At 59.0% G+C, this 23606-nt stretch overlaps 1 protein-coding gene across 1 annotated transcript; it reads left to right on the top strand.

Annotated features, from left to right (window-relative positions):
* The first annotated feature begins 5180 nt into the window (after positions 1-5180).
* Positions 5181-11237, top strand: LOC140904152 (alpha-2,8-sialyltransferase 8E). The gene is made up of 9 exons (XM_073326463.2): positions 5181-5514; positions 6894-7005; positions 7304-7402; positions 7642-7719; positions 7970-8056; positions 8258-8402; positions 9146-9258; positions 9527-9613; positions 10775-11237. The coding sequence occupies exons 1-9, from the start codon at positions 5181-5183 to the stop codon at positions 11235-11237; spliced, it is 1518 nt and encodes a 505-aa protein (XP_073182564.2).
* The last annotated feature ends 12369 nt before the right edge of the window (positions 11238-23606 follow it).

Below are 23606 nucleotides of genomic sequence, written 5' to 3'. Positions count from 1 at the left end.
GTTCCTATTTTTAAGAAAGGAAAGAAAAGTGATCCGGGTAACTACAGGCCTGTTAGTTGGACATCTGTAGTATGCAAGGTCTTGGAAAAATTTTTGAAGGAGAAAGTAATTAAGGACATTGAGGTCAATGGTAAAGGGGACAAAATACAACATGGTTTTACAAAAGGTAGATCATGCCAAACCAACCTGATCTCCTTCTTTGAGAAAGTAACAGATTTTTTAGGCAAAGGAAACGCAGTGGATCTAATTTACCTAGATTTCGTAAGGCGTTTGACATGGTACCACATGGGGAATTATTAGTTAAATTGGAAAAGATGGGGATCAATATGAAAATTGAAAGATGGATAAGGAACTGGTTAAAGGGGAGACTACAACGGGTCATACTGAAAGGTGAACTGTCAGGCTGGAGGGAGGTTACCAGTGGAGTTCCTCAAGGATCAGTTTTGGGACCAATCTTATTTAATCCTTTTATTACTGACCTTGGCACAAAAAGTGGGAGTGTGCTAATAAAGTTTGCGGATGATACAAAGCGGGGAGGTATTGCCAATTTAGAGAAGGACCGGGATATCCTACAGGAGGATCTGGATGACCTTGTAAACTGGAGTAATAGGATGAAATTTAATGGTGAGAAGTGTAAGGTGATGCATTCAGGGATTAATAACAAGAATTTTAGTTATAAGCTGGGGACGCATCAATTAGAAGTAACGGAGGAGGAGAAGGACCTTGGAGTATTGGCTGATCATAGGATGACTATGAGCCGCCAATGTGATATGGCCGTGAACAAAGCTAATGCGGTCTTGGGATGCATCAGGCAAGGTATTTCCAGTGGAGATAAGGAGGTTTTAGTACCGTTCTCCAAGGCACTGGTGAGACCTCCCCTGGAATACTGTGTGCCGTTCTGGTCTCCCATGTTTAAGAAGGATGAATTCAAACAGGAACAGGTACAGAGAAGGGCTACTAGGATGATCCGAGGAATGGAAAACCTGTCTTATGAAAGGAGACTCAAGGAGCTTGGCTTGTTTAGCCTAACCAAAAGAAGGCTGAGGGGAGATATGATTGCTCTCAGAGGGATAAATACCGGAGAGGGAGAGGAATTATTTAAGCTCAGTACCAATGTGGACACAAGAACAAATGGATATAAACTGGCCATCGGGAAGTTTAGACTTGAAATTAGACGAAGGTTTCTGACCATCAGAGGAGTGAAGTTTTGGAATAGCCTTCCAAGGGGAGCAGTGCGGGTGAAAGACCTATCTGGCTTCAAGATTAAACTCGATAAGTTTATGGAGGAGATGGTATGATGGGATAACATGATTTTGGCAATTAACTGATCTTTAACTATTCATGGTAAATAGGCCCAACGGCCTGTGATGGGATGTTAGATGGGGTGGGATCTGAGTTACTACAGAGAATTCTTTCCTGGGTGTCTGGCCGGTGAATCTTGCCCACATGCTCAGGGTTTAGTTGATCGCCATATTTGGGGTCGGGAAGGAATTTTCCTCCAGGGCAGACTGGAAGAGGCCCTGGAGGTTTTTCTCCTTCCTCTGTAGCATGGGGCACGGGTCACTTGCTGGAGGATTCTCTGCTCCTTGAAGTCTTTAAACCATGATTTGAAGACTTCAATAGCTCAGACACAGGTGAGAGGTTTTTCGCAGGAGTGGGTAGGTGAGATTCTGCGGCCTGCGTTGTGCAGGAAGTCGGACTAGGTGACCATGATGGTCCCTTCTGACCCTAGTATCTATGAATCGATGAAAGAGGCAATACGCCGGGTTTCTTGTGAATAAAGAATCAGAGTCAGCAATCAGTTCTAGCTATAACATTCCATTCACTCGCACGTTCGTTCACTCATATGCACAAGTTCTGCAAGGTTGTTGTTATAATTACCGGCCTAGAAGTTGCTTGTGCAAAGTCACTGGCCAGGTGGCCTGGACACGAGGAGGGAGCCGGGCCTTGTCAGAGGTGCATCTGAGGCTCCTGGAAGTTGGTTGCTGAACCAGACCCTGAGTCTTCAGAGTCTGTCTTCATAGGGATTTATCCTCATACAGGTCTATAGGGTTTGCCTCATCATGCTGGTCTCACGTTTGAAGTGACAATCGATTGCTGGTCTCACGTTTGAAGTGAGGGTCAATCGCTGGTCTCACGTTTGAAGTGACAATCGCTGGTCTCACATTTGACGTGAGGGTCAATTGCTGGTCTCACGTTTGACGTGAGGGTCAATTGCTGGTCTCACGTTTGACGTGACAATCGCTGGTCTCACGTTTGAAGTGAGGGTCAATCGCTGGTCTCATGTTTGACATGACAATCCCTGGTCTCACGTTTGAAGTGAGGGTCAATCGCTGGTCTCACGTTTGAAGTGAGGGTCAATTGCTGGTCTCATGTTTGACATGACAATCCCTGGTCTCACGTTTGAAGTGACGGTCAATCGCTGGTCTCACGTTTGACGTGACAATCGCTGGTCTCACATTTGAAGTGAGGGTCAATCGCTGGTCTCATGTTTGACGTGACGGTCAATCGCTGGTCTCATGTTTGACATGACAATCGCTGGTCTCACGTTTGAAGTGAGGGTCAATCGCTGGTCTCATGTTTGACGTGACGGTCAATCGCTGGTCTCACATTTGAAGTGACAATCGCTGGTCTCACGTTTGAAGTGAGGGTCAATCGCTGGTCTCACGTTTGACATGACAATCGCTGGTCTCACGTTTGACATGACAATCGCTGGTCTCACGTTTGAAGTGAGGGTCAATCGCTGGTCTCACGTTTGACATGACAATCGCTGGTCTCACGTTTGAAGTGAGGGTCAATCGCTGGTCTCATGTTTGACGTGACGGTCAATCGCTGGTCTCACATTTGAAGTGACAATCGCTGGTCTCACGTTTGAAGTGAGGGTCAATCGCTGGTCTCACGTTTGACATGACAATCGCTGGTCTCACGTTTGACATGACAATCGCTGGTCTCACGTTTGAAGTGAGGGTCAATCGCTGGTCTCACGTTTGACATGACAATCGCTGGTCTCACGTTTGAAGTGAGGGTCAATCGCTGGTCTCATGTTTGACGTGACGGTCAATCGCTGGTCTCACATTTGAAGTGACAATCGCTGGTCTCACGTTTGAAGTGAGGGTCAATCGCTGGTCTCACGTTTGACATGACAATCGCTGGTCTCACGTTTGAAGTGAGGGTCAATCGCTGGTCTCACGTTTGACATGACAATCGCTGGTCTCACGTTTGAAGTGAGGGTCAATCGCTGGTCTCACGTTTGACATGACAATTGCTGGTCTCACGTTTGAAGTGAGGGTCAATCGCTGGTCTCACGTTTGACATGACAATTGCTGGTCTCACGTTTGAAGTGACGGTCAATCGCTGGTCTCACGTTTGACATGACAATCGCTGGTCTCACGTTTGACATGACAATCGCTGGTCTCACGTTTGACGTGACGGTCAATCGCTGGTCTCACGTTTGCTGTGATGGTCACTCACGCAGATGGCACTGCAGTGACGGCTTGTTGTTATCTTGCTCTTCGGGTCTTTGGCTTTGGGGCGCTTGGGGGTGGACTCCGGTGTGCCCTCGGGGTTATCGGGCCAGCTCGCCCAGCGCATCTTTCGGCCGAGTGCTCCGGGGTAATTGTTTTCCTTATTCCCCTCGGCCTTGTATTACCCAGCAACGTCCAGCCGCAGAGAGGCCCTGTGCCACGTCCCAGCTTCCTGGCATGGGCACAGCGGATTCCCGATTTCTCCTGTAACGTCCCCGCCCTGAAACCACCGGGGCTGGCGGGCTCCAGGCAGCCCATCCGTGGCACTTGTCAAAAGGAGTTGCCCGAACGTGATCTTGTGGCTTTTGGAACTGAGTCTCCGGAGGGTCGCCGGCAATTAACACAGACCGTGTGAACGAACAGGCCTGGCCCACTTCGGCCAGGCTCAGCAGGCTGCGAGAACAGGCAGAGAGACAAATCCGGGCTCTGTACTGGGCCACACTCGTCCCTCTTTTATCCAGGGACGGCATAAAACCTATTAATCCTTATTTTAATCCAACACCCCACCCACCGGCGCTGAGGCCCCCCCCGCCCCGCCCCTTGTCCCCCAGCGCCCCCGAGCGCCGCCCTGGGGCCAGCCCCGCCCGCCGGGGGAGAGCACCCCCTGCCGAGCCCCCCGCCCCGCTCTCTGCCCCCCAGCACCCCCGAGCGCCGCCCTGGGGCCAGCCCCGCCCGCCGGGGGAGAGCACCCCCTGCCGAGCCCCCCGCCCTGCTCTCTGCCCCCCAGCGCCCCCGAGCGCCGCCCTGGGGCCAGCCCTGACAGTGAGAGACAAAGCGCCCCTTCCTGCCCCCCCCCCAAAGCACTGGGGCATCAGGGCCAGCACTGACTGTGGGGCGAATGCCCCCCTCAACTGAGCCCCTTCCCCCCATATCTGGCAGGATCCGAGTGCCTTGTGAGAGCGACCCCCCCATCCTACCTGGCCCCCGCGGGGGTCCCTCCTGGCATCCCCACCGAGAGCTGCCAACTTTCTTACCACACAAAGCCTGCCCTGCCCCTTCGCGGAGGCCCTGCCCCCCGTCACCCCAGCCGCCCGCCCCCCTTCACCCCAGCCCCCCACCCGCCATCACTCACTGTCCCCCACCCTCACTCACTTTCACTGGGCTGGGGCAGGGGGTCGGGGTGTGGGGTCCGGGAGGGGGCTCCGGGCTGGGGCAGGGGGTCGGGGTGCGGGGTCCGGGAGGGCGGGCAGGGGACCACCTCTACCCCCCTCCCCCGAGTGTCATTCCACATCGGGGTGCAGTTTGCAGCAGGAGGGAAGATGCCCCCAGCCACCCCCCCACGCACACCCAGCCCCCAGCCACCCCCTCCCTGCCCCCTGAGCTACCCTCCCCGCCCGCACCCAGCCCCCAGCCACCCCCTCCCTGCCCCCTGAGCTACCCTCCCCGCCCGCACCCAGCCCCCAGCCACCCCCTCCCTGCCCCCTGAGCTACCCTCCCCGCCCGCACCCAGCCCCCAGCCACCCCCTCCCTGCCCCCTGAGCTACCCCCCACCCGCACCCAGCCCCCAGCTACCCTCTCCCTGCCCCCTGGGACCAGCCCCACCCTGGGGGGAGACCATGCAGGAGTTGGCGGGACCAGAGCTCGTACGTCGCGACCCCAGGAGCGAGAGAGGACGTGGGGCGGAAACGCCGGAAGCCCAGGTCCTAGGGTCCAAGCATGACGCGAGACGTCGGGCTGCTGCAGCCAAGGACCCACCAAATCGCGCCCCCCCCCCCCAGCAGAAGTCTGGACCCTCCCCGGCTCCCGAACGGCCCCGAAGCTGGCGAGGCGATGGGCAGGACCCAACTTTCCGCGACACGTCGGTCCTTGGACTCTCGGGGCCGCAACCGGTTGGATTCTGGGAGGAAACGGGGGATTTTCTTCGTGTTTTGCCTGGGGACCGGGGCGGGCCTCAGTTTCCCTGCGCGCGTCACCAGGAGGGGCAGTTTGCTGTTGCAGGGGACCCGCTGCGACCGGACAACGGCCTGGAGGTGGGGGACCCCAGCGGCCGGTGAGCTGGTGGCCACGGGGCTTGGCAGCCGGCCGGGTGGGGCCAGTGGGAGGAGACGGGCCGAGGAGCGGGGTCCCGGCCCCGGTGGGGGGGGACGACACAAAGGACGGAGGATGGCAGGGGAGGCCCAGTGACCTCTTAACCTGGGACGGTCGACAAAGGACGGGGGGGAGATGATCTAGGGGGCTCGGCTGGAAGGACGGGGCTCTGGACCGGGGGGGGGGGGAGGCAGAGTGGGGGTCGAGCACCCCCTGTGAGACCGGGGTGGGGGGCATGGAGGGGCCGGGAAAGAAGGTGACTCGCGTCTGTCAACTTTCGATCGAGGACTTTCATGAGCCAACGGACAATCAATCACACAAACGCCCAGCGGCGCCCCCCCCCCCCCCCGCCCCGTTAGCCCCTGGCAGGCGGGGAGCGGGCGGGAGACCTGGTGGGGGGCGGGGGGGGGGGCTCGTCACGCCCCGGCCCGGCCCCACCCAGCCCGGGAGACGCCGCCGGGAGGTTCCCACCCGGCCTGCAGGGGGAGCCGGAGGGAGGCCCCACGGGAAGGAGCCGCCCTGGCCATGTGCCGGCTGCAGGGGGAGGGTCAGGACGCCTGGGTTCTCTGCCCGGCTCTGGGAGGGGAGTGGGGGCTGGTGGGTCAGAGCAGGGGGGGCTGGGAGCCAGGACTCCTGGGTTCTCTGCCCAGCTCTGGGAGGGGAGTGGGGGCTGGTGGGTCAGAGCAGGGGGGACTGGGAGCCAGGACTCCTGGGTTCTCCCCCTGGCTCTGGGAGGGGAGTGGGGGCTGGTGGGTCAGAGCAGGGGGGGCTGGGAGCCAGGACTCCTGGGTTCTCTGCCCGGCTCTGGGAGGGGAGTGGGGGCTGGTGGGTCAGAGCAGGGGGGGCTGGGAGCCAGGACGCCTGGGTTCTCTGCCCAGCTCTGGGAGGGGAGTGGGGGCTGGTGGGTCAGAGCAGGGGGGGCTGGGAGCCAGGACGCCTGGGTTCTCTGCCCGGCTCTGGGAGGGGAGTGGGGGCTGGTGGGTCAGAGCAGGGGGGGCTGGGAGCCAGGATGCCTGGGTTCTCTGCCCGGCTCTGGGAGGGGAGTGGGGGCTGGTGGGTCAGAGCAGGGGGGGCTGGGAGCCAGGACGCCTGGGTTCTCTCCCTGGCTCTAACTACTAGGCCCCTCTCCCCTCCCAGAGCCGGGGAGGGAACCCAGGCATCCTGGCTCCCAGGCCCCCCTGCTCTAACCCACCAGCCCCCTCTCCCCTCCCAGAGCCGGGGAGGGAACCCAGGCGTCCGGGCTCCCAGCGATGATCTCCAGGAGGCCGGGGCGGAGGAGGGGCTCCCCAGGGGGCCGTGCCCGTGTGGGAACGTGGCTCACCGGCCCTGCTCTCCCCACAGCGAGCGCCAGGATGGGCCCCCCGAGGATGCTGCGGAAGCAGAGCTGGGCCCTGGTCCTGGCCCTGGGCACCACCCTCACCTTCAGCCTCTCCGTGCTGTGGAGGGTTCAGAGGTGAGTGATGGGGGCTGGGAGCCAGGACGCCTGGGTTCTCTGCCCGGCTCGGGGAGGGGGGCTAGTGGTTAGAGCAGGGGGGGCTAGGAGCCAGGACTCCTGGGTTCTCTGCCCGGCTCTGGGAGGGGAGTCGGGGCTGGTGGGTTAGAGGAGGAGGGGCTGGGAGCCCGGACGCCTGGGTTCTCTCCCCGATTCTGGGAGTGGCGTGGGGTCTGCGGGGTTAGAGCAGGGTGGGCTGGAGGCCCGGACTCCTGGGTTCTCTCTCTCGGCTGCTTTTAATCTCTCTGTGCCCCCCCAGCCGTGCCCCCCCGCTGGCGGAAAGAGCCTCCTTTGAGGGTATGGCATCAGCGTGCGAACCAGGGATCGGCTGGCTCACGGCCTGTGCCACGAAGCCCAGGTGTGTGGGGGGCGCGAGGTGGGGCCGGGGTGCTGGCATGCGAGGGAGCGGGCCATAGGGGGCGGGGGAATCAAAGGGGCCGGGAGTGGAGACATGCTGACACGGGCTTGGGGGGGATGGATGGGTGGGAGGCTGTGGCGGGTGGGGGGGAAGGATGGGGTCTTGGGGGGGTGGGGAGAAGAGGAAGCACCCCCAGGGGTGTCTCCTTTCCGTAGTTAACCCCTCATCTTCCTTTCCAGCCCTGAGGCCAGGGAGATGGCCGCGGAGCAGTGCCAGGAGCTGGGGCAGAAATTGAGCCGGGGGGTCCTCCCCGTGAGGCGAGTGTGGCTGGGGGCAGGCCGGTCTCTGGGGCAGGGTGCTGGGGGAGGGGACCCACAGGATAGCCCCACTGAGCGCGCCCACATCCTGGGGCTGGCTTTCCTCGTTAAGGGCTGGACCGGGTCCGTAGCCCTCTCTCCAAGCCTGCCCCCACTGGGCAGCCATGCGAAACACAGGGGAAACTGAGGCACCCACGGGGGACTTAAAACCATTACTGGCCGGTCAGTGACTCTCTGTCTCTCCCCCCAGGCTGGACGAGGCCTGGATCTGGAGGCAGCTGACGCTGGTGCAGAGCTGCCCCTGGGCGCATAACGCCAGCGCCCTGGGCCGGTACAGGTACCCCCCACCCCGACCGTCCCGTCTCCGACTCCGTTTCTTCTGCACCCCCCTGGGTTGCGAAGCCAAGGCGCAGAGTCCTACGGAGAGGGTGCAAACTAGTGCAGACAATTCCCCCCCCGCACCCCCCCTTCCCATGACCCTGCCCCCCTTCCCCATTCCACCGTGCCCCCCGCCATGTCACCCCTCTCCCCCTCGCAGGGAGCAGCTGGGACGCCGCTGTAATGCAACGGCCAGGCTGGTGCTGACCCGGGACAACACCCCGCTGGGCTCCCGGATCGTCTACGACGGACAGCGGGCCAAGAAGTATGTGGTGAAGGAGGAGCTGCTGGAGATGCTGCCGCAGGTAGGGGGCGCTGGGCTGGGGGGGCGGCGGGGCCTCAGCGCTGGGCGCTCCGCCCCAGAAGTGGCTGCATCCCAGCCCCAGGCGAGGGGTACTTTAAAAACAGCCCCCCCACCACGCCTCACACCAGAGGTGGCTGCATCTCAGTGCTGGGTGAGGGGTCCCTGTCTAACCAGCTGCCACGCCCCACCCCAGAGGTGGCTGCATCTCAGTGCTGGGTGAGGGGTCCCTGTGTAACCGGCTGCCACGCCTCACCCCAGAGGTGGCTGCATCTCAGTGCTGGGTGAGGGGTCCCTGTGTAGCCAGCTGCCACACCCCACCCCAGAGGTGGCTGCATCTCAGTGTTGGGTGAGGGGTCCCTGTGTAACCAGCTGCCACGCCTCACCCCAGAGGTGGCTGCATCTCAGTGCTGGGTGAGGGGTCCCTGTGTAACCAGCTGCCACGCCCCACCCCAGAGGTGGCTGCATCTCAGTGCTGGGTGAGGGGTCCCTGTGTAAGCAGCTGCCACGCCCCACCCCAGAGGTGGCTGCATCTCAGTGCTGGGTGAGGGGTCCCTGTGTAACCAGCTGCCATGCCCCACCCCAGAGGTGGCTGCATCTCAGTGCTGGGTGAGGGGTCCCTGTGTAACCAGCTGCCACGCCCCACCCCAGAGTTGGATGCATCTCAGCGCCGGAAGATGGGCCCTGTGTGTGTGGGACGTCCTGCTCATGGCCGGTGGGTGCTGACCCAGGTCCCCTATCCCGCAGGGCTCCCCGTTTCAGGACACCCCCTACGAGTGCTGCGCCGTGGTGGGGAGCGGGGGGATCCTTCGTAACAGCAGCTGTGGCCCCGAGATCGACCGCGCCCAGTTCGTCATCAGGTAACGGTGGCTGGGCGGGGGGCGGGGGGGCAGAGTGGGGGAGGGGAAGCAGTTATACCGGCTGGAGTGGGCTCTGCAGGGTGGGGGGTGCGGAGGGAGGGGGATCAGAGGGTGGGGGGTGCAGAGATCAGGGAGTGCGGGGAGCGCAGGGGGTTATCTCTGAGCCGCACGTGGTGAGGAAGGAACTGTGGAGCCATGGGGACCCCCAGGAAGTAGGGAGACCCCTGGTCCCCCAGATGCCCCGAGGCTCATGCTGACCCCCCCTCAGGTTCAACTTGCCCCCCATGGACTTTGCCGAGGACGTGGGCACCAAATCGAGTGTCATCACCGTGAACCCCAGCATCCTGGATTCACGGTACGGGCGTGCGGGAGGGGAACCCTGGTTGGGGGGAGGGGGCGGAATCGGGACCTGTGGGGTGGGGAAGGGAGGAGTGTGGATTGAGACCCACGGGGGAAGAAGGATGGGATTGGATGCCAGCCCCCTAGCTCTCCGATCAGCCATAGGGTCACCGGGGGATCGGGGCAGAGGAGACCCAGCCCCCTAGCTCTCCGATCAGCCATAGTGTCACCGGGGGATTGGGGTCAGAGGAGGCCCAGCCCCCTAGCTCTCCGATCAGCCATAGTGTCACCGGGGGATTGGGGTCAGAGGAGGCCCAGCCCCTCAACTCTCCGGTCAGCCATAGTGTCACCGGGGGATCGGGGCAGAGGAGACCCAGCCCCCCGGCTCTCCGGTCGGCCATGGGGTCACCGGGGGATCGGGGCAGAGGAGGCCCAGCCCCCCAGCTCTCCGGTCAGCCATGGGGTCACCGGGGGATCAGGGCAGAGGAGTCCCAGCCCCCCGGCTCTCCGGTCGGCCATGGGGTCACCGGGGGATCGGGGCAGAGGAGACCCAGCCCCCCGGCTCTCCGGTCGGCCATGGGGTCACCGGGGGATCGGGGCAGAGGAGACCCAGCCCCCCGGCTCTCCGGTCAGCCATAGTGTCACCGGGAGATCGGGGCAGAGGAGTCCCAGCCCCCCGGCTCTCCGGTCGGCCATGGGGTCACCGGGGGATCGGGGCAGAGGAGACCCAGCCCCCCGGCTCTCCGGTCAGCCATAGTGTCACCGGGAGATCGGGGCAGAGGAGTCCCAGCCCCCCAGCTCTCCGGTCGGCCATGGGGTCACCGGGGGATCGGGGCAGAGGAGACCCAGCCCCCCGGCTCTCCGGTCGGCCATGGGGTCACCGGGGGATCAGGGCAGAGGAGACCCAGCCCCCCAGCTCTCCAGTCGGTCATGGGGTCACCGGGGGATCAGGGCAGAGGAGACCCAGCCCCCCAGCTCTCCGGTCGGTCATGGGGTCACTGGGGGATCAGGGCAGAGGAGTCCCAGCCCCCCGGCTCTCCGGTCGGCTATGGGGTCACCGGGGGATCGGGACAGGGGAGACTGAGCCACGGGACGGCCGTGGGAGGGAACGGGTCTGGCGCTGGGGGATGGGCCGTGCCAGGACAGCGGCTGATGGGGGCGTCTCCCCTGCCCGCAGGTTCAGGGGTCTGAGCTGGCGGCGACGTCCCTTCGCGGAGGCCGTGGGCACCTACGGGGCCCCGCTGCTCCTCATCCCGGCCTTCAGCTTCGCCGGCATCAGCGCGGTCTCGTTCCAGGCCCTTTACACCCTGGAGGACTTCGGCTCCCCGGCCCGGGCCCTCTTCATGAACCCCGAGTACCTGGCGCGGCTGGATGGGCACTGGCGTCTCCGTGGGCTGCGTGCCAACCGCCTCTCTTCGGGCTTCATGCTGGTGAACGCCGCCCTGGAGATGTGCCGGCACCTCACCCTCTACGGCTTCTGGCCCTTCCCCGACGACCCCGAGGGGCGGCCCCTGCCCCACCACTACTTCGACAACCAGCCCCCCAAGCCGGGCTTTCACGCCATGCCCGAAGAGTTCACCCGCTACCTGGGCCTGCACCTGCAGGGCGCGCTGTGGCTGCATCTGGGGCGCTGCCGGTGAGGAGTCTGGCCGGCAGCCGCGCACAACGAGGCTTGGATGGGGGGGTCTGAAATGAGCCCCCCGCCCCTCAATTCCACTTTGCTCCCTCCCCAGTTACCAAAGGAGGAGAATAGCCAGGGGCACCAATTCATTAAGCATTCGTTAATTGCCATTCGTTAATTGGTTTCTCTTCAGCGATGTTTGATCAAAGTTCATTAATGGCAAGGTGTTCGTTGGCCTCCTTTAATTACTAATTAATTATCACAGTTCATTCGCTGTGAGTTGTTGGCTGGCCTGTTCATAGCTCTTTAATTATTGCAGTTTGTTCATTGTAATTAATAAGTCATCACCTCTTAATTGCGATTTAATTATCACAGTTCAACCGTCCTTAATTGCTGGCTAGTGAATCCTGGCGGACGGTTACTTGTAATTAGTAATTCACCAGCTGTCTGTCACTAATAAAGGCTCTTTCGTGATTGCTCTTTGTTAGGGGTGTGAGGGGTTGTCACTCCCGGGGTGCAGTCTGTGCCCCCTAACACTCACACTGCTTTTCTGGTAACTCAGCCAGCCGCTCCGGCCCCTGTTATCTCCCACACGACAGCACTACCTGAGTGCTTTACCTAAGCCACTCGTAGATCCACTATATAAGCACAAGCCAGTTCCCAGCTCCTCAGCCTTGCACCCTCACTAGAGAACAAACCCTGAATTCTCCCGTCTTGCACTGCCCAGAAAGCTCATTAATTCGTCCGCTCCCCCCTCGATACAGGGAAGGTATGCGCCAGCCTTGGTTAGCTGAGCTGGGATTTCCCCACTCCAAAACACACGGGTCAGGATAAATCAGAAAACAAGTTTATCAAACTCCAGCGAGAGCGATTTGAAGTGAGTGTAAATGATAGCAAACAGATCAAAGCGGGTCACCTAGGAAATTAAACAAAACATGCAAACAAACCCTAACATACTAGATAGGATTTGAGTCAGAGATATCTCACCCCGATACAAGCAGTCCACCAAGTTTCTACACACAGGCTAGAAATCCCTTTAGCCTGGGACCAGCACTTCCCCCAGTTCAGTGTTTGTTCCTCAGGTGTTTCCAGGTGTTCTCTTGTGTGGGGAGTGGGATCCAGAGGTGACGTCACTCCCAATCTTTCAGAGCCTTTCCCTACGGCGGGAATGCCTTTGTTCTAAGCTAAGGGGCTGGGCAGCAGTTCTGCAGAAAAGGACCTAGGGGTGACAGTGGACGAGAAGCTGGATATGAGTCAACAGTGTGCCCTTGTTGCCAAGAAGGCCAATGGCATTTTGGGATGTATAAGTAGGGGCATAGCGAGCAGATCGAGGGACGTGATCGTTCCCCTCTGTTCGACATTGGGGAGGCCTCATCTGGAGTACTGTGTCCAATTTTGGGCCCCACGCTACAAGAAGGATGTGGAAAAATTGGAAAGAGTCCAGCGAAGGGCAACAAAAATGATGAGGGGACTGGAACACATGAGTTATGAGGAGAGGCTGAGGGAAATGGGGTTATTTAGTCTGCGGAAGAGAAGAATGAGGGGGGATTTGATAGCTGCTTTCAACTACCTGAAAGGGGGTTCCAAAGAGGATGGATCTAGACTGTTCTCAGTGGTAGCAGATGACAGAACGAGGAGTAATGGTCTCAAGTTGCAGTGGGGGAGGTTTAGATTGGATATTAGGAAACACTATTTCACTAAGAGGGTGGTGAAACACTGGAATGCGTTACCTAGGGAGGTGGTGGAATCTCCTTCCTTTGAGGTTTTTAAGGCCCGGCTTGACCAAGCCCTGGCTGGGATGATTTAGTTGTGGATTGGTTCTGCTTTGAGCAGGGGGTTGGACTAGATACCTCCTGAGGTCCCTTCCCGCCCTGATCTTCATTGATTCTATGATTCTAAGTTCCCAGCCCAGGTGGTGGAAAAATACAGGTACCAAGATGGAGTCCAGTGTCATGTGATCTGGTCACATGCCCTTGTGAGCCATAGCAGCCATTGTCCATCGGCTGGCTGAAGGGTTCCCAGGAAGGCTCACCAAGTGGGGCATAAGGCCTATTGTTCCCCTAAGGGCCCACCACAACCCGCTGTCTAGACTGGCAGCATCGGGCCGAGCGGGTGTCACCCAGGTGTAGCCGCATTCGAAATACAGACAGGTCGTGAATATTCATAACTCCAGATACAAACATGATCCAGGCACACAAACAGGATAATCTTCTTCAGCGCGTCGTAATGTTTCCGTAGACACCTCACATGCCAGGCACTGTACAAAGTGCATCGTAATGGCCTCATACTCCTATCAAAGCTGTTCCAATATGATGAATATGACAAGGGGCACCTCGTCAAGTGCTCCTCCTCATCCGTGACACCGCCTTCCCCGCTCAGTCGTTAACGGCGAGTCGCCCTTTGTCCCTTGCTGCTCCCTGTGCTGGGGTGACCCGTTAATTCGTTCCCCGGCCTTGATGGCTTGTTTATTTAATCCCAGGCCGGCACCAGCTACGGGGGGCTCTGGTAGTGGCCGCTCACCGGGCAGGTTTGATCCCCGGCGCTCTGTTGCCACCACACCTCGGCCCACGGAGGTGCCTTTTCTTTGGGCCGCGAAATTCCATTTGGCTTTGGCTGATGGTAAGTGTCATGACCAGGGTCATATGAAGCCAGCTGGGGACCGGACTCAATGACCCTGACAGCCCCTTCCGGTCGTTATGGCCCGATGATACCAGCCTTCTACCGCTGCTGGCGAGGGCGGATTGTCCTGTATCCGCAGCGGCACCAGCCGGCACTGGAAAGGGGCAGGGTTGCACTCCCGCTGAGCGTTTGGGTGCCCAACGGGCGTGTTTCAGCTTTGTACGGGGCGTGAAAGGGTTAATTCCTCCTCCCGGACAGGGGGCAGTGAAGGGTGGGTGTCAGAAGCACCACAGGCCGTTTTGACTGGCCTGGACCCACCAGGGTGACCTGCCGCCAGAGAGCCCCGGATGGGACCCGAACGCAGCCCCTGTGACTCGGAGAAAACCCTGGGAAATGCCCTGCAAAAAACTCCGTTATGGGTGGAAAGGGTCGTGTCCCCCCCCCGCGCGTGACCTGAATCTGGTCACCTTGTGCGCCCGTGTTACGCCACGATCTTTAATCGCCCATTTCCCACAGCCCCCTGCCTCATGGCGGGCGCAAGGGGGCAGAGTGGAGGCATTTCCTGCCTCGCCCACGCTCGGCTGCGTAAGCTCAGGAATGGGGCGGAGGGCTGAGGGGTTGGTCTCCGCAGGACTGCGCTGTGGGGTTGGTGTGAGATTCTGAGCGGGACGAACGTGGGAATTTTGATGCCCGGTGTGTGCCTCAGTTTCCCTCAGAGTGTGACGGGCAGGGACAGGTGTCCGTGCTCGCGCGCGGGGCCGTTAATCATCTCACTCGGCAGCGTGCGGTGGACGGCTTTGCGGACATAGCCGTTCCGCCGGGGGGCACAAGGCGGCACCAAGCACGAGGTTCCGTCGCGAGGGGCTACAGAACCGGCTTGAGCCCCCGCTTGGAAACCTGGGGGAACTAAAACCCACCCCAGCCCCTCCTGGCTCTTCCAGCTTCCGGGCAATCACTTGTGCGAACACACCTACCAACACGTGTGGCTCTGGAAGCTGATCACAGCCAATTTGGGGGCTCACGGAAAAGGAGCAAGCAGGGTCGAGGCCACAGGGGAAGGGGTGCAATGGGGCGGGTCCACAGGGGCAGGAGCAGAATGGGGCGGGGCCACAGGGAAAGGGGCAGGGCCATGGGTGGAACGGAGGCGGGGCTGCAGGGCAGGGGTGAAATGGGGGTGGGCCCACAGGCGGAAGGGGTGGAGTGAGGCCACGGTGCTGGGCCCCCCCACTTGCTCCAGCCCAGGAGACCTTAATCCGCCTCTGATTGCAGTACGGCCAACCCCAAATGTTCAAAACTCATGAGTCAGGCCCACCGGAAAGCGTGAGCTCGGCTTTAAAATCATGCAATCCTGTAAAAGGAAGAGATTTGGGGGATCTTTTCATTTGCCTTCTGCTTGTTGAGCCGCGAGGGCGCCCGGCGGGTCCCGTTTTGAAGCTTTCTCCACAGCCCCGAGGGCTAGAAACGTCCAGTGCCTTTGAGAGCGAAGGCTGCAATCATCACGTCTCCACCTGACTCCAGGAGCTGGGGCTTGACGGAAGAACAATCCTTCTGCTGAGCGGGCAGCACTGTCAAAGTCTGCGAAGCAGCCGTTTGGGTCACTTGCCCCTGCGTCCTAGGACGGGGAAGGCTGGCCCCCGGCCTCTCGCCTGGCCTTCTCCTCTCGTCACCTTGGGAAAAGATTTGTCCCACCGGGGCCAAGCGGGGCGTGAGGCGAGTACCCAGCGTGGCCACAAGATCTTTCTGGGCGGCAACAATCAGCGGGTTTGGGGGTTTTTTTTTTCCTAACCCGACCTCACCAGAGCCGCCAACAGGAAGAGAAAGCCGCGCGTGGAAAGAAGGAGCAGACAGGCTGACTTGGTTCTTGCAGAGGGGACAACGCCGGGCCATCTGGCTGTCGGGGAAGGTATCTTTAAATGGGGGCCTCGGGCGGTCTGCAGGAGGGTGCTGTTGCAAAGAGAGTTGTAGCTTTCACATCGCCGGGGTGGGGGCAAAACCCCCATTTTGTACATAAACAAGGCGTAAAATAACAACACAAAACCGGAATATTTTTTCAAAGGTAAATATCAAAAGGAGCGTAACATCAGAGCGGCCAGACTGGGTCAGGCCAAAGGTCCAGCTAGCCCAGTGTCCTGTCTGCCGACAGTGGCCGGGGCCAGGTGCCCCAGAGGGAATGAACAGAACAGGGAATCGCCCAGTGATCCATCCCCTGTCGCCCATTCCCAGCTTCTGGCAAACGGAGGCTAGAGACACCATCCCTGCCCAGCCTGGCTAATAGCCATTGATGGACCTGACCTCCATGAACTTATCTAGTTCATTTTTGAACCCTGTTATGGTCTTGGCCTTCACAACATCCTCTGGCAAGGAGTTCCCCAGGTTGACTATGCGTTGTGTGAAGAAATACTTAAAAATTAAATGAATGTTAGAATAATTAAAAATTAATTAATAGGGTTAATGAACTTCCTTTTGTTTGTTTTAAACCACCCAATTCATTTCATTGGGTGACCCCTCATTCTTGTGTTATGAGAAGGTGTAAATAACACGTCCTTCTTTACTTTCTCCACACTAGTCATGATTTTATAGACCTCTCTCATCTCCCCCCTTTCTCGTCTCTTTTCCAAGCTGAAAAGTCACAGTCTGATTAATCTCTCCTCATACCGCAGCCGTTCCAGACTCCTCATCATTTTTGTTGCCCTTTTCTGAACCTTTTCCAATTCCAATGTATCTTCTTTGAGGTGGGGCGACCAGATCGGCACGCAGCATTCAAGATGTGGGCCTACCATGGGTGTATAGAGAGGCAATCGGATATTTTCTGTCTTATTATCGATCCCTTTCTTAATGATTCCCAATGTTCTGTTCGCTTTTTGATGGCTGCGGCACCTCGAGTGGATGTTTTCAGAGAACTCTCCACAATGGCTCCATGATCTCTCTCTCGAGTGGTAACAGCTAATTTAGAAATTAAGAGACAATTAAAAGACATTCAAACAGTGTCACCAGGTTTTCACAAGCGTGCATGATACAAACAGTGAGTGGATTTTTTTTTTATATGATATAAGGATTGCAAGTTTGTGTCTGACTGGCTTCGTATATGGAACACACTGTGTTTTAATAATCCCGTTGCCTCGGACAAAGGCCCCAGTAAATTAATTAATTAATACGTAAACCCACATCAGGACACGCTGAAAACTGTACAGAGCACGGAAAATCTTGGCCCCGATAAAAAAAAATGGATTCAGAAAAGCAATCAAAACTTTCGGAAAGAACATTACAATGCATCCGAGGAAGTGAGCTGTAGCCCACGAAAGCTTATGCTCTAATAAATTGATTAGTCTCCTAGGTGCCACGAGTCCTCCTGTCCTTTTTGCGGATACAGACTAACACGGCGGCTACTCTGAAACATTACAAACAGAGCTTCTGCCGAGGCACGAGGAATACGTTACTGTGCTACCAAACCCCCAAAATTCAGCCCGCCGATTCCCGCCGGGGAAGTGCTCCGAAGAGGGCGAATGACAATAATAAATTAATAACAACGGTAATCGCAATTATGAAATATATGGAACTTACTTTAGCATGGAGGGGATTTGCCACAGGTCCCGAAGGAATCCGTGGCTGGGAAGACACTGCTCTGCTAGTTGTGGGGTGTATTCCCCTCTCCAGTAGGGTGACCAGGCAGCAAGTGTGAAAAATCGGGACAGGGGTGTAATAGGAGCCGATATAAGAAAAAGACCCCAAAATCGGGACTGTCCCCATAAAATCGGGACATCCGGCCACCCTACTCTCCAGATGGCGCGTTGTATCCTTTTCTCCCTGATGGCCACGGGACACAAGCGTCCATTCCAAAAAAAGGCAGCAAAAGGCCGTGGGTTTCTCCAGCGGGGTTTCAGTTTGGAACTCTCTTTTGCCAAATCCGCAAACGTTTGCTCAGATCCTGCTTGGTCCGCCAATGCCAGGCGCCCCAGAGGGAGTGACCGTAACAGGTAATGATCTAGTGATCTCTCTCCTGCCATCCATCTCCACCCTCTGACAGACAGAGGCCAGGGACACCATTCCTTCCGCATCCTGGCTAATAGCCATTCATGGGCTTAACCGCCATGAATTTACCCAGTTCTCTTTTAAACCCTGTTATGGTTTTGGCCTTCACAACATCCTCAGGCAAGGAGTTCCACAGGTTGACTGAGTGCTAAGTGAAGAACTTCCTTTTATTTGTTTTAAACCTGCTGCCCATTAATTTCATTGGGTGTCCCCTAGTTCTTATATTATGGGAACAAGTAAATCACTTTTCCTTATTCACTTTCTCCACATCACTCATGACTTTATAGACCTCAGTCATATCCCCCCTTAGTCTCTTCTTTTCCAAGCCGAAAAGTCCTGGCCTCTTTAATTTCCCCTTATATGGGACCCGTTCCAAACCCCGAATAATTTTAGTTGCCCTTCTCTGAACCTTTTCTAATGCCAGTCTATCTTTTTTGAGATGAGGAGACCACATCTGTACGCAGTATTCAAGATGTGGGTGTACCATGGATTTATAGACAGGCAATAAGATATTCTCCATCTTCTTCTCTATCCCTTTTTTAACGATTCCTTCATCCTGTTCGCTTTTTTGACTGCCACTGCGCACTGCATGGACGTCTTCAGAGAACTATCCACGATGACGCCAAGATCTTTCTCCTGATTAGTTGTAGCTAAATTAGCCCCCGACATACTGTATGTATAAATTGGGGTTATTTTTTCCAATGTGCATTACTTTACATTTATCCACATTACATTTCATTTGCCATTTTGTTGCCCCATCGCTTAGTTTGGTGAGATCTTTTTGAAGCTCTTCACAGTCTGCTTTGCTCTTAACTATCCTGAGCAGTTTACTATCGTCTGCAAACTTGGCCACCTCACCGTTTACCCCTTTCTCCAGATCATTTATGAATAGGTTGAATAGGATTGGTCCTAGGACTGACCCTTGGGGACCACCACTAGTTACCCCTCTCCATTCTGAAAATTTACCATTTATTCCTACCCTTTGTTCCCTGTCTTTTAACCAGTTCTCAGTCCATGAAAGGATCTTCCCTCTTATCCCATGACAACTTAATTTACGTAGGAGCCTTTGGTGAGGGACCTTGTCAAAGGCTTTCTGGAAATCTAAGTACACTATGTCCATGGGATCCCCCTTGTCCACGTGGCTGTTGACCCCCTCAAAGAACGCTAATAGATTAGTAAGACACGATCTCCCTTTACAGAAACCATGCTGACTTTTGCCCAACCATTTATGTTCTTCTATGTCTCTGACAATTTTATTCTTTACTATCGTTTCAACTAATTTGCCCAGTACTGACATTAGACTTACCGGTCTGTAATTGCCGGGATCACCTCTAGAGCCCTTCTTAAATATTGGCGTGACATTAGCTATCTTCCAGTCACTGGGTGCAGAAGCTGATTTAAAGGACAGGTTACAAACCATAGTTAATAGTTCCGCAATTTCACATTTGGGTTCTTTCAGAACTCTTGGGTGATGCCATCTGGTCCCGGGGACTCGTCCCTGTTCAGTTTCTCAATGAATTCAAAACTTCCTCTAGTGACACTTCGATCTGTGACAATTCCTCAGATCTGTCACCTACAAAAGCCGGCTCAGGTTTGGGAATCTCCCTGACATCCTCAGCCGTGAAGACTGAAGCAAAGAATTCATTTAGTTTCTCCGCGATGACTTTATCGTCTTTACGGGCTCCTTCTGTATCTCGATCGCCCAGGGGCCGCACTGGTTGTTTAGAAGGCTTCCTGCTTCTGATGTACTTCAAAAACATTTTGTGATTACCTTTTGAGTTTTCGGCTAGCTGTTCTTCCAACTCCTTTTTGGCTTTTCTTACTACATTTTTACACTTAATTTGGCAGTGTTTATGCTCCCTTCCAGTTACCTCCCTAGGATCTGACTTCCACATCTTAAAAGATGCCTTTTTATCTCTCACTGCTTCTTTGACATGGCTGTTAAGCCACGGTGGCTCTTTTTCAGTGCGTTTACTGTGTTCTTTAATTTGGGGTACACCGTTAAGTTGAGCCTCTATTGGGGTGTCTTTGAAAAGTGTCCATGCCGCGGGCAGGGATTTCACTCTAGTCCCTGTACCTTTTAATTTCGCTTTAACTAACCTCCTCATGATGACCTGCCACCGGCTCGGGCTGTTGGGACCCGTTCTGCCCCCCACAGGCATGTTAAATGTTGTTATATTACGGTCACTATTTCCAAGCGGTCCTGTTATAGTTCCCTCTTGGCCCGGGTCCTGGGCTCCACTCAGGACGAGCTCGAGCCTAGTTCCCTCCACAATGCAGGGCCGCTCCTACACAAGCGAGGAAGGCGGCTTTCCAAGCTCTCCGCCCCGTGCCCGAGGCCCTGGACCTGCGCCCCCCCCCGGCCCGGTTACCGCCTGGCCTCACCAGGGGCAAGATCGCCTGCGGCTGTAAGCTAGGCCTGCCCCAGCTGGCCTCTGCCCTCCTGGCGGACCCCGCCAGACGCTGCCAGGCCGGACCTTGCGGGGGGCCCTGGCTGCCGGCGGTCGCTAAGACCTGACAAACTCGGAGCTGGAGGCCAGCCCCGGCGCCCTGCGTGTGGGGTCGGCTCAGAGCCGGGGTGAGTCCGAGCCGAGCGTCTTTCGCCCTCCGACTGCGAGCGGCTCGTAAGCTGCTGCCGGCTTTAGTCACTAGACCTCACTCTCCTCCCACACGGCACCATCACACACACTCAACACAACGCCCAGGACAACACACACCCAACACGACCCACAACACGTCTCACACACACACACACAGCACATGACACCGACATGACACACAACACCGAGAGCCGGGGCCCTCCGCCCCCCAGCCCGCTGCCCCAGCCCTGAGCCCCGGCCCCAGCCGAGAGCCTGCGCCCCCAGCCGGAGCCCTCCGCCCCCCAGCCCGCTGCCCCAGCCCTGAGCCCCTCCCGCACCCCGAACCCCTCATCCCCGGCCCCACCCGAGAGCCTGCGCCCCCAGCCGGAGCCCTCCGCCCCCCAGCCCGCTGCCCCAGCCCTGAGCCCCTCCCGCACCCCAAACCCCTCATCCCCGGCCCCACCCGAGAGCCTGCGCCCCCAGCCGGAGCCCTGAGCCCCCCAACCCACTGCCCCAGCCCTGAGCCCCGGCCCCACCCGAGAGCCTGTGCCCCCAGCCGGAGCCCTCCGCCCCCCAGCCCGCTGCCCCAGCCCTGAGCCCCTCCCGCACCCCAAACCCCTCATCCCCGGCCCCACCCGAGAGCCTGCACCCCCAGCCAGAGCCCTGAGCCCCCAACCCACTGCCCCAGCCCTGAGCCCCTCCCGCACCCCAAACCCCTCATCCCCGGCCCCACCCGAGAGCCTGCGCCCCCAGCCGGAGCCCTGAGCCCCCCACCCCGCTGCCCCAGCCCTGAGCCCCTCCCGCACCCCTCCCACCCCTTATCCCCGCCCCCCACACATCCCCTCCATATTGGGGCACAAAACAAAATCCATTCCACACACGGACATAAAACATTAAAGAGAACATGCCCCCCCCCCGCGGGGGGTGTGTGTCCCTGCCACCGGGGACCGGCCCCGCTCCGGGTGTGCGTCTGCGAGCTTTGTTTCTCTGCGTGTGAACGGAGCCAAGTGAATTGGTTTCGGTCACTATTTCATTTGCCAAAACCAGGCCGTTTGGGGGCCACCGAACCCCTCCGTGGCCGGGAGCTGGCCCCGCGGGCTCGCCCCCGGCCCGCAGAAACCACCCGGCGAAGAGACGGGGGACAAAGCCCCCCCCTTCCGCCGGGCCGTTCGCAAAGAGCCGAGCGAAGGGTGGATCGCGGTGGGGGGCGCTCGGAGGGGCCCTTCCCAGCCCTTCCCCAAAGGGGCCCGGACCCCTGAACATCCGGTGAAACCTTTGGGGGGGGGGGGCGCGAAACAAACGTTCGTTCCGCCGGGCGACACGACGAAACCTCCACGTCCACCGAAACCGTTTCCTTCCTTTGGCCGCCCCCCCCCCACCCTGCTGGGGCCCTGGCGGTGGGAGCAGAAGTGCGGGCTGCCCGGGATCCGGCCCTTGGCCCCGTCCTGCCCTCCTGCCCTTCGCCCCACCGGCCGGAGAGCCCGCCGCCTTCAGGCCCTGGAGTGTCCGTTCTCTCCCTGGACCCCTCTGTGGATCTCGGTCGGTTTCAACCCTCTCCTTAATGGCCCGGTCACTGTGGCCATTCAGCGGACTGAACTAGGCAAAGGACAGAGGGAAACTGAGGCATGCCTCGGCTTCATAAGAGAAAATTCCCCATTTGTCCCACGGGGCCTTTCTGGCTGGCCGAGCAATCGCCCTCTGCACCAGTGCCCGGCCGCCAGAGAACAGACCTGGCCCCCGCTCCTAGCCTGACCCCCGCTAGCCCTCCCAGAGCCTCACACAGCCCTGGACCAACAGGGGTGCAGAATGTCTCCCCGACGCGCAGCACTCACGCGTACGCTAGAGGAAAGACGCTTGAGGATGAGGGTCTAACAGTCTCACCTGCCATCACGGAAGGCAAGTTGTTGGGGCCAGCATTAGACTGCACTGCCCTAAGAGTGCCAGGGAGAGAACCCAGGAGTCCTGGCTCCCAGTCCCCCCCTGCTCTAACCACTGGACCCCACTCCCCTCCCAGAGCTGGGGAGAGAACCCAGAAGTCCTGGCTCCCAGCCCCCTGCTCTAACCCACCAGCCCCCACTGCCCTCCCAGAGCCAGGGAGAGAACCCAGGAGTCCTGGCTCCCAGTCCCCCCCTGCTCTAACCACTGGACCCCACTCCCCTCCCAGAGCTGAGGAGAGAACCCAGGAGTCCTGGCTCCCAGCCCCCCGATCTAACCCACCAGCCCCCACTGCCCTCCCAGAGCCAGGGAGAGAACCCAGGAGTCCTGGCTCCCATCCTGCCCTGCTCTAACCACTGGACCCCACTGCCCTCCCAGAGAGAGAACCCAGGAGAGAGCCCAGGGGAGAGAACCCAGGAGTCCTGGCTCCCAGCCCCCCTGCTCTAACCACCAGCCCCCACTCCCCTCCCCTAGCCAGGGAGAGAACCCAGGAGTCCTGGCTCCCAGCCCCCCTGCTCTAACCACCGGCCCCCACTCCCCTCCCCTAGCCAGGGAGAGAACCCAGGTGTCCTGGCCGGGCTGTCCCTTGCTCAGCCAGGCGTCTCCGCCGGTGCGACGGGGCAGCGTTGCCCCGCGTGGGTGCTCCGTGGGGTCAGGGCGCTGCCCAGAGCCGCCCCCTTTTGTCCGACTGCCCCAGCTGGAGCAGCTGTGTTCGCCCTGGCTCGTGCCCCGGACAATGGGGACGGGGGCGCCGGCTGCGAGGCCCCCTCTTCCCCGGAGCCCCCGGCGCACCCCCGCCAGGCCTGGGTCCGGGCGCCCGCGCTGCCGCCCGGTTGCACTCTGCGTCCCCCCCCTGCGCGGGCCCGTGCGAGGGGGCGCGGGGTTCGAACCCGGCCCGGCGCCCCGGAGAGGGCACACGCGGGGGGAGGGGCCTGGCACAACGGGGCCCCGCCGGGCCTCTGATGTGCTGGGACGTGCCCCCCGGAGAGCCGCCCCTGCTCTCCTCCCCTGCCGGGGGGCCGCGCGGGGCGAGGGCTGCCCCCCTTGGCCTGCCCAGCTGGAGCGTGCACAGCCTGCGCCCCACAGCCAGAGACCCCGAAATGCAGGAGCCCTGTGTTGCCAGGGGAACGGGATGCTGGGCGCGCCCCCCAAAGGGGGAGCCCTGTGTTGCCAGGGGAACGGGATGCTGGGCGCGCCCCCAAAGGGGGGGCCCTGTGTTGCCATGG

Source organism: Lepidochelys kempii, chromosome 28, assembly GCF_965140285.1.
Source record: "Lepidochelys kempii isolate rLepKem1 chromosome 28, rLepKem1.hap1, whole genome shotgun sequence".
Classification (NCBI taxonomy): Eukaryota; Metazoa; Chordata; order Testudines; family Cheloniidae; genus Lepidochelys; species Lepidochelys kempii.
The sequence above is the reverse complement of the archived record's forward strand: the minus strand, read 5'-3'. Positions and strand labels throughout refer to the sequence as shown.